Below are 11136 nucleotides of genomic sequence, written 5' to 3'. Positions count from 1 at the left end.
CTTACAGAGCTAAACATCTCAGTGAGCCACCGCCCGCCTTGACTAAAGCATACTTTTTTTCGGTTTCAAATGGGTGCGTTGTCGCAATATCTAAGGCTTCAGTTTAGATTGTTGACAAGAGCTGTCTTTTCAGTATATATCGTATAAATAAAGTAATTCAAATAGTAGAAGTTGAAAGATTGTATCAACGTCACACTTACTGTGACACTGTGGCTATTCAAATATGCAGTACGGTATGAAGTCAACACTCCGTTTACACCTTGCGTACAGTGATATTCAGATAACTTTTCTAGATAACTAAGCATTCACATTAATACAAGGTGTAAATGAAGGCAACGCACCGGGATCGGAAACCAATTAGATCAACCACACTGAGGAATACATTCTATAATATAAGGTGTAAATCTGTAGTTCCCGTAGAACTGATGCTATCGTTCAGTTTTAAATGGGACATTTGGGTTTTCTTGCCGTGCTGCCGAGTTAGAAAAAGGACAGATGGCGTTTGTAGATTCTCATGAATTCCCCAGTCAAATCCAGCCATGTATAGAATGACAAGGTTGTGTTTGGTCTTCTCTGCTCTGCCTGTCATTGTGTCATTCATATCCCATTTGCCATTATTCGGTAGTCGCTAGATGGGAGGGGAGCGATTATAGAGCCCATCATCCGCAGCGTGTTAAACAGCAGCGGCAGTATCTGACTGTACGGAATCAGAAAGATAACATAAAGTGAGTTACTGTCAAAGATAATTCAAGATAAGACTTTTAACCCGCTTCATTTCACGAAGCCCAACGCACACAAAGAGCTGCACTGCGCTGCAAAGGTAAAAGACAGGAAGTACACATTTGGTAGAGATTGAGTCAAGACCAGAATCCCACATTTAGATGTCTTTCCTTATTGGAACAGTTGGTTACACGAGTCAAGCCTTAAAAATTCAATAAAGGATCTCTCTTAAATGAATTTTCAATCACGTCGGGTAGAAAAGGTGTCCTCAAACTGAGCTTTATAAATGAATGCACTTAACATTTACGCCATCCAGAGTAAAACTGGTTTCGAATCACGATTCACGCATTGATGTGGCTTCTCAGAGTAACGAAGGGATAAGAATAACAAATTATAAACTGAGGCTACATTGTTGAATAGCAATGCAGGGACACTGAACAGATGATAGCGACATATAACGCAAACAGAACGTTATTAAAGCAAAATTAGATGTCGAATTCATCTCAGCTCTAATTGGTGTCTATCTGCACACTGTGAATACCGTGAAGTGTTTTGCATTTTAGATCAGGTAACAAAGGCAGCAGCAGCACTTGTAAGACTTCTAAACTGAAGCTCACAGACTCAGGGAGACTCAGTCCATGAAAGTCTCTGAAGCAGAAAAATCCAGCAGGAGTTTGTTGTGAGAAGAAAAAAGGAAAAAACTCTATATATACAGCAAGTGAAGCACAAGGATCCACTTGTGATGTTCTGAACTGTCAGGGACACACACTGACTGCAGCAGAGGATGCAGCCGGACAGCTTGATGGTGCGCTTAGTGTTGTTCTTCTCTGACTGACCGAGGCCTTAATTGGTAGTTAACTCTGCTTGACCACGAGCTCACCACGGGCAGGAGTAAAAATCTAGCTGTATTTCTCCACACCATAGTGCTCAGGATTAGTTAATGACCACATTGTGTGTGACTATGAAAATGATACAAAAGGAAACGGCAATTAAGAGCAACTTAAGATTCACATTAACTACAAAACAGTCCCCGGGGACGGAGTTTTAGTTGCAAGATGAGATGGATTTAGCGAAAGCCAGTTTGCGTATTTGTCCTTTTTCATTAACCCTCTGAACCCCCGAACACTTCAGGGGATTTTTTATGCTCCTGTCTCATTCTTATTTAAAGTTTTCAATGTCATATAAAGTCCCACAATGCAACAGAAACAGTAGAATCATGGCTAGAAGTAGAGAGAGCTTTAAAATTGTGTTGTGTGCAGTTTGGCAAAGTCATAATGCCATAAAAAGAAAACACCAAAATTCAATTTCTTGGATTATATATTGTACAAAAACACGAAACAAACAAAAACAAAACAACACAATCAACATGTACAACATTTTCTAAAGTACCCAGAGTGGAAATCAATAGTGACTCTATATAGTATAGATATTTTTCTACTTACCCTTTTACAATCTGTACAAACTAGATGTTTACACTCTTCTGCACATCAAACCAAGAAAGTTAATTCACCATGTGGAATGTATCTTCAGACTAATTTTATTGATTATTTCTGGTGAAAGTGATGTTTTAAGCTTAGATTTGGTCATTTTCCCGCAGGGACGGCCCACATAAATAGCTCAAGCACTGTCAAAGATATGAAAATGTGATGTTTTCTTTCTGTTTATGCAGTTTTTGACTCTGACTAATGGTGTAATTTTGGTGATAAGAAAGAAAGAAAGAAAGAAAGAAAGAAAGAAAGAAAGAAAGAAAGAAAGAAAGAAAAAATGAAAGATTAACCCCATGCATGTTTTGGGGTTTAAAGGGTTAAATTGAAAAATCACAAAAGAGTGTTATACCACATAAATGAGACAAAAGCTACATTTTAAATTGCACTATAGAAAGAAAAGGAACAAAACTAGTCCCTCCAATAACTGCTATACCAGGCTAGTTAGCTTATAGCAAGTGTGACCTCTGACTTTAGTGGATTTCTGCCTCTAAATCATGTATTTAATGCATTTTTTTCTGATTCATTTGATGCATAAAACAAGAACATGTTTTGCTCATGGAGTCAGTGTCCTTTACATGCTCTGAGTAAAGTGCTGCATCTAAATGTTTTATCTTAGATTAAGGTTATACAACGTACATGCCTTTTACCGCATTCGACTCAGAGCCTTCAAACTTCAAACCCCATCTCCTTTTGGAGCTCGGCACAAGTTCACTGCGACAGAACAGACTGGCTCAGATACCTTACAGTCATACTGGAATACTATTTATCAGGGTGTCTCATTTTCACTTTCCCCGGTACTTATCTGTCTCTCCGTCCTGGTCCTTAATTTCCTCAGTGACACCTCCAGCTCAGGGTAGACTGTGTGTTGTACAACGTGTTCTGTCACACTCGCCTTTTTTTCCCCCCATTTACTGTGACAGCAACTTGTTTCAGATACTGAACCTTTTATACAACCTGTCACACTCCAAATCCTCCAGTAGCCTCCTCCTGCCTCTGCTCTCCTGATTGGATAGCTGCGCCTCTCATTGCCTGCTCCTCACCATTAACTGACCACTCATCTTGACACTTGGCTATTACTCTGCATTACATACTTGTCAGCCACTTTGCTGCTCCCTCCCTCACTCATTTTCCTCCTTTTTTTTCCCCCTCCACATCTCCAGCTCCACTCCAACTCTGACAAGGGCGACGGTTCTGTGCGCTACATCCTGTCCGGCGAGGGGGCCGGGTCTATCTTCATCATTGACGAGACGACGGGTGACATCCACACCGCCAAGAGCCTGGACCGGGAGACCAAGTCTCATTATGTCCTACATGCGAGGGCCATCGACCGCTGGTCCAACCGCTCGCTGGAGGCAGAGTCAGAGTTCATCATCAAGGTCCAGGATGTCAACGACAACGCTCCAGTGTTCCCCAACGGACCGTTCTCGGCCACAGTGCCTGAGATGTCCGATATTGGTAAGACAGATACAGCTTTTGCTAATGATTGGTGTAACCAGTAGTGTTAGTAATGGCTTAGGGGTCCTAGTAAAAGCCAGGTCGGCAAATCCACAGGTTCCTGGACATGGCTAACCTAAACTGAATACTTCCATTATCAGGGTTATTAGTTGCATGTTGTGCTTTTTATTTTATGACATGTCAGAATCTATACAGACTTTGACATGACTGAATGGAACAATGGGATGTACAATGGGACTGGAATGGAACAATGGGATAATCAGCTTTGCTTAATCTGTGGGTGGTTGTCTTTAAATACTCAAAGCAAGGGATTCTCAGAGACTAGTCCTGGAAGGTACTGATCCAATCAGTGTTGCAGGATTTGAACAGTGAAGGCCTCATGATTTCAAGATTATGTTGTCATTACATGGACTTTAATCAAATGCAATATATCCCACCTTCTTAGGAAGTACTTAGGACCCTCTTAGGAAGGACGAGCCATGATAGGGCCTTGCTCAAGGACCCAACAGTGGCAGTTTGTTGGTGCTGGGGCTTGAACCCCTCACCTTCTGATCTGATTCTGATCAGTAGCCTAAAACCTCAACCTTTGAGTCACCACAACTACCTCATGAGTGCATTCAGCAGCGTTAACGTTGGCACCCGATTCTGATTCCGTTTTAATGTTTTGACTGAAGTGTGTATCAGTTCAGTCATTTGATTTTTATTCATCTCAGTCTAGTTTTCACCAGTGACATCTTAGTCTAGTATTTGTTTAATTTTTTTAGATTATTCAAGCGCTTTGAGGCCACGGACACCGTTGGTTGCCATGGTTACGTGTGTTACTCTGGTTTGTGGTGAGGTTAATAAAAAAAGGCTGCGTGTCCGTGTCCCTGCTCTGCAGTGATGCAACAGACGGACTCTCCTCAGTAAATTCAGTTAACATTTCCAAACTCTGAGCCACTCTCTCTCTCTCTCTCTCTCTCTCTCTCTCTCTCTCCGTCCATCTGGCTAACCGAGCATCAGTGTTAGCATTAACACAGCTACATGTTCTCTCATCTCAAGAGCAGCTGCTCATTCAGTAGGTGATTCACTCACTTGTTCACTAAAGCCATGTTTGCTGTCTGGGTTTAGCCCGAGAAGAGACCCTAGATGTTTGGGAAACAGGAATTCAAAGACAAAGGGTTGCTTGGAGGGCCGTCGTTAATCCTGGAACCGACTCAATCCTTCTGACAGCAACATGAAAGATATGAAAGTAGCGTTGATGTTACATCCACATCAGCTGTGCTACATCAGCAGTTCAATTACTGTACATTCTCATAGACGCTGCCTATGTGGTTGTAGTTTGTCTCCGCTGCCTCGTTGCTGCTTCTCTCTTAGTTAGTAAATCTGTTTACTATGAAGAACTTCAGTGCCTGACACATTACTGAATGTACAGAGCTTCTTAATTACCAGCAGCACAACAACTCAAACTGATGAATCTACTAAACAAGAGGAATTCTGATCAGGAGCTGCAGGGTGTGACTCCACAGATGCTGCAGCGTATTAAACAAAACACTAATTAGTTCTTTTGTCCATTCGACTATCTTGAACATTATTGTTTTTAATCAGTGATGAAACGCACGGTTTCCATCTTCCAGTGTTACTTTTTGTTTAGTTTTGTTTCTGCCGTGGAAAAAAATAAAAAAAGGGTCATCAAGGAATATTTTTCATTAGATTAAATTAATAATGGCATTCAGTTCGTTATCCTTTGCATTCGTCGTCTGCCTCCCAGCAGTAAAACCCTTGTTACATCTTATATACATAATTTAATTCAAAGACAAATTATTCACCTGCTCTGATACTGATTACTCACACTGTGACAGAATAGTTGAGAACATGCACCATTTGCTCATTTACCTTTGACTTTTAATTAACTTTATGTTTCAGCTTGTCTGTCCCCACTGCTGTAGTTGCTGCATAAATATGAGTTCGTTATTCAACATCAAAACAATCATTATTTAGTTCAGCAGCTCCAGCTCCCATCAGGCTTCCATCTAATTTAACAGCAGCTTTGTGGGACCTTTTGTTGTGTCACCTTTGTTGTTGGAATAATGGCGTTTTAACATTTTACCACCAGGTACGATGATGATGCATGTCCATTTGGTCTTCTGTGTTAATTGCAACTAAACAAAAACACATTTCTTTCTCCAATTAGAGGATATTTCAGCTACAGACAGTGAAACAATACTGGAAATACTGTTCTCAGAAATAATGTTTATTTCGAAATTCACCAACCAGGCTTTTTTGAAAAACATGGGGGTTTTTTTTTACCAGAAAGAAAATTAAGAAAAACACCACGATGTGGCTGAGATGCTCATTAGATAGCTGCTAATTCTGCAGGCTGCACAGCACTGACATGCAAGGATGCACATATCCCATCTGGGAGCAGAGTATGATTTTAGATTATGCAGAGGATGTTTGCACATGCGCTTCTTTCACTGGTTGAGTTCATTAGCAAAAGCAGATAGAAATCATTTTTGGAAACGAATAAAGCAACACCAGTTTGGTTGACATTCCTTTGCACGATAAAAACAACAAGGAAAGGTGTTACTAAGAAGGAGGAAAAAAGAGAGAGAGAGACAGTTTAACATATTGAAACAAGCCAACACCAGCTCTATTCCTCTTCCCTGAAGTGCATAATTGAAAAACATGATTTAGAAAAATAAATCAAAATAGAGACAACTGTATTTTGCAAATGAACCCTTCAGATGTACAAGAGCACTCTGTGGCACTTCAAAAAAAGAACTGCAAATCTGCAAATGGAAAAACACACAGAAACACACAGGAACATTATGGATGTCATGTGTTTTCCATCTAGATGAATGCAAATAACCGTGCAGACACACAGTTATTGTGTTGAGACAAAAATGTCATTTCGTGCCAACTCGCTTCATTTTTTCAGTTCACGTAAAAAATAAATCATGTTAAAATGTCGGTGAAGTTCATGGGACCCTGTAGAATCTTGACTCCAAATACTTTTCAGTTCCAAATTTTTGAAGTTTTTGCGGTTCCCTCCAGACATCTCCAATCACTTATTTATGACTTGAGTTGGTTATAAATTGCACTGAACATCCACAAAGCCCTGAGGAGGATTTCAAACTAAACAGCTGATGCTGAAATTTTCACAGTAATCAAATTTATAGTGATTATTAATGTCCCATCTGAACAAAATTGTCAACTATTCACATTTTACAGTTGAAACCAGAAGTTCACATGCACTATAAAAAGACATAAAACTTTTTTTCTCCATTTCTGACATTAAATCAGAATAAACTTTTCCTGTTTTAGGTCAGTTAGGATTACCAACATTATTTATATAATGAGAGATTGTTTTTAGAGAATTTTTTTATTGCTTTCTTCAAAGTCAGAAGTTCTTTACTATTTGGTAGCATTGCCTTTAAACTGCATGACTTGGGTCAGATGTTTTGGGTTTCCTTCCACAAGCTTCTCACAATAGTTTGATGAATTCTGGCCCATTCCTCCTGACAGAACTGGTGGAACTGAGTCAGGTTTGTTGGCTGCCTTGCACGTCTTTTCATCTCTGACCACAAATTTTCTACAGGAGTGAGATCAGGGCTTTGTGATGGCCACTCCACAACATTGACTTTGTTGTCCTTAAGCCTCTTTATAACTTATCTGGTGGTATGCTTATGGTCATTGTCCATCTGAAGACCCATTTCCGCCCAAGCTTTAACTTCCTGGCTGATGTCTTGAGATGTTGCTTCAATATTTCCACATAATGTTCTTTCCTCATGATGCCATCTATTCTGTGAAGTGCACCAGTCCCTCCTACAGCAAAACACCCCCACAACATGATGCTGCCACCCCCGTACTTCACAGTTGGGATGTTGTTCTCAGGCTTCCTCCTTTTTCCTCCAAATGTCACGATGGTCACGATGGTCATTATGGTCAAACAGTTCAATTTTAGTGTCATCAGACCACAGGACATGTCTCCAGAAACGAAGATCTTTGTCCCTGTGCGGATTTGCAAACTGTAATCTGGCTTTTTTATGTTGCTTTTTGAGTGATGTCTTCTTCCTCTCTGAGTAACCTTCCAGCCCATGTCAGTACAGGACTAGTTTCACTGAAGATAATGACACTCTATTACCAGCTTCAGCAGCATCTTCACAAGGTCTTTTGCTTTTGTTCTGGGGTTGATACGCACATTTCACACCAAAACACTTCATCTCTGGGACACAGAATCCGTCTCCTTCCTGAGCGGTATGACGGCTGGACATTCCCATGGTGTTTATACTATAATTGTTTGAACAGATGAACATGGAACCTTCAGGCATCTGGAAAATGTACCCAAGGATGAACCAGACTTGTGGAGGTCCACAGTTCTCTTCCTGACATCTTGGCGGATTTCTTTAGATTTTCCATGTTGTCACAAATAGAAGCAGAGTGTTTGAGGTAAAACACATCCACAGGTGTGCCTCCAATTAACTCAAATGTTGTCAATGAACCTATCAAAAGCCTCCAAAGACATGACATCATCATCTGGGCTTTCCCAAATAGTTTGAAGGCAAAGTAATCTTAGTGTATGTAAACTTCTGACTTTGAAGAAAGCAAACAAGAAAAAAAAAACTCTAAAAAATTCTCTCTCTTATTATTCTGGCATTTAGCAAATAAAAATAATTTTAGCATTCCTAAATGACCTAAAACATGAAAAGTTTAGTCTGATTTAATGTCAGATAGGGAGAAAAAAAAGATTATTTGTGTGTTTATCCAGTGTGCGTAAACTTCTGGTTTCAACTGTATGTACATTTATTGATTCTGTGTAGCATCAATACAGTAGAAATTCTGTCATTCTGCATAAAAAACTGACAATCACACCTTTAAAGCTAAAAAAAAAAAAAGAGGAAAAACCCTTTTAAAGTAGTCTCAGTGTAACATTTTGAATTCCTCGACTGCTTGTTTTTATTGGAAGTAAGTCTATCAGCGTGAATAATAATTGCAGACATAAAAGAATTTGAAAGGTGTTACATTACTTTCATCATCAAATAATTTTTTGAACATTTTTACTCTCTGTAATATCACATTCAGTGGTTTTATTTCACAAATATGTATCCGTACTGTGCTTACTTCAAGGTTTTCCATCTCTGAGCGATACCCACACTCACCGGCCACTTTATTAGATACACCTGCCATAAATTCCACTCTTACGAAGCCTCTTTATTTTCAGCTTTTGTTGACATTGTCAGCGTGGAAAATTACAAAATAATGGACTAATTTAACATCCATCCCATCCATCAACAATTCCCAGTTTACCCCCGCGGAAGGTCGGAGGGAATCATAAAACATATTTCATTTTTATACATCTGCAATGAAATTTAACCACCATCTACTGAAACCTCCGTCACAGGCATAAAACTGAATCATCACCTTTTTGACAACGTCAACAAAAACCGAAAATATAGAAGCTTCATAAAAGCAGAATTTATGGCAGAGCCGCTTTATTGAACAACTTTAGAGTTCACAGGTTTATGTAATAAAGTGACCATTGAGTGTAGGTGTCTCAAATAGATAGAAAACCTTGAAGTCAACTGAATAGAATGTTAGAGTCAGTGGGAAGTATGGAAAATGAGATGTATTTAAAAAAATCTATATTACATAATGGAGTAATGCAACATCGTGCAGTTTTTTTCTTTTTGTTTGTTTTGTATGTGCAAAGAGCTTTAATACTTTCATTCATTTTTGGCTCAATAAGCAGTAAAAATGTTTTAAAAGAGGATTTTTTTTGCTGCTAAGTGAGCGTGCAATGAGGTAATATATGTTGTTTATTGACACCATAATGATAAAATTACATGATACTAAAATTGAAATATTCAACAAGTGTTTAGTAGCAAATTGGCCCTCAGGGTTTCATTGATCCATCCATCCATTATCTATACACCGCTTAATCCTCACTAGGGTCGCGGGGGGTGACTCAGGGTGAAGGCAGGGGACACCCTGGACAGGTCACCAGTCTATCACAGGGCTACACTTAGAGACAGACAACCAAGCACACTCACATTCACACCTACGGACAATTTAGAATCACCAATTAACCTCAACATGTTTTAGGACTGTGTGGGAGGAAGCCGGAGAACCCGGAGAGAACCCACGCTGCACGAGGAGAACATACAAACTCCACGCCGGCGCCCCCACCGGCACGCGAACCGGCAACCTTCTTGCTGCGAGGCAACAGTGCTACCAACTGCGCCACCTTGCAGCCTGCATTTCATTGATGCTAAGTGCAAAATGTAACTGAAACCAGTGAAAAATAAGCGGCTGGGTTTTTTTGAGCATTACAAAAATGAATAAATTCAGCTCAGAGGACAGAGGAATTTTAAAAACTGATTACTAAAATAGTATTTGGAGTACAGCTTTAGGAATTTTGCTAGTCTCATGAACTTGGGAGAAATTTTAGTAGGATTTCTTTAAAAAACAAAACAAACAATTCATGACAGGAACTGGGAGGGTTTGCTGAGCTGGGACTGGGACAGACTGGGAACACAAGCAGTCCTTGTCAGTCATTAAATTACACATTTCTCCTAAAACTTTACATGTTTGTTCATGTATGTGCTTCAGGTGCTAATCGTGGATTTTTATTTAAAAATCTGCGTTTTTCCGGAGGTCAGTAGGTCACACTGCTCCGATCGCCATCATCAATCAAGCGACTGTAAAAACACACAGGAGCAGCTGCAGCATTTCTGTCTTCACTTGTTGTTTCTCAGCTCATGTTTCTCTATTTCATCCCTCTTAAAGACTCTGTCTCTTTTTATTTGCTCTTTATCTCTGCCACTCTGCTCTCCAGCCCTTGTACCTCCCATATTTCCTTTCCTGAACCCCCCGATGGATCGATCAAGCAGGGGGTCCACTAATCTTAGGGTTGGCAGGTCATGTACCGTTTCCTCACTTCTTATCTCCCTCTCTGTCATTCATTCATTGTCCTCCTGGCACTCATTTACTTCTTTTACCATTTACTGTGTCTGATTTTATTTTTTTTTAAATTTTCTTTCCAGTAGCTCCCCAGTTGCCAGTAGAAGTGTAGGTTAAGGTCGGCGGTGGAAATGCATGCCTTATGCAAACAGGCGGGCGGCTGCAGCGGTGGAGTGTTCTTTATCAGACCGCGATTGCTTTTTAATTAAGAGAACCAGCTATTTCTCAGTCTAGACCTTTGAAATTATAGGCTTTGCATCAAGCTGTATGTCAGACCAAGAGGATTAACAGCTGAAGGGAATAACGGAGAACTGGAGTACGGTGAAAATCCTCCTGGAGTAAATATTATTAACCACGAGTGCTTAAAGTGAAAGTATTAATAATGCAGAAGAGTGGATCGCGCTGATGTATTTTAGTGCAGTATGTGATATTATGGTGTTGTTATTATTACATATACGGGTTGTTGATCATTTAAATTCTAAATATACAGCTGATGCCTCATAAAATCTCCGAGTGCTGATGAGGATGCTGT

General features: G+C 39.9%; 1 protein-coding gene across 1 annotated transcript in view; it reads left to right on the top strand.

Moving 5' to 3' along the window:
- LOC103365115 (cadherin-18-like) overlaps window positions 1-11136 on the top strand; it is a 156130-nt gene that overhangs the window by 4815 nt on the left and 140179 nt on the right. Inside the window, exon 2 of the mRNA XM_008292459.1 lies at window positions 3368-3662. Within this exon, the coding sequence (XP_008290681.1) occupies window positions 3368-3662 (295 nt within the window). The remainder of the gene's footprint in view (window positions 1-3367; window positions 3663-11136) is intronic.

This window comes from Stegastes partitus, unplaced genomic scaffold (assembly GCF_000690725.1).
Source record: "Stegastes partitus isolate 25-593 unplaced genomic scaffold, Stegastes_partitus-1.0.2 Scaffold812, whole genome shotgun sequence".
Taxonomy (NCBI): Eukaryota; Metazoa; Chordata; class Actinopteri; family Pomacentridae; genus Stegastes; species Stegastes partitus.
This window is presented reverse-complemented; position numbering and strand designations above follow the sequence as displayed.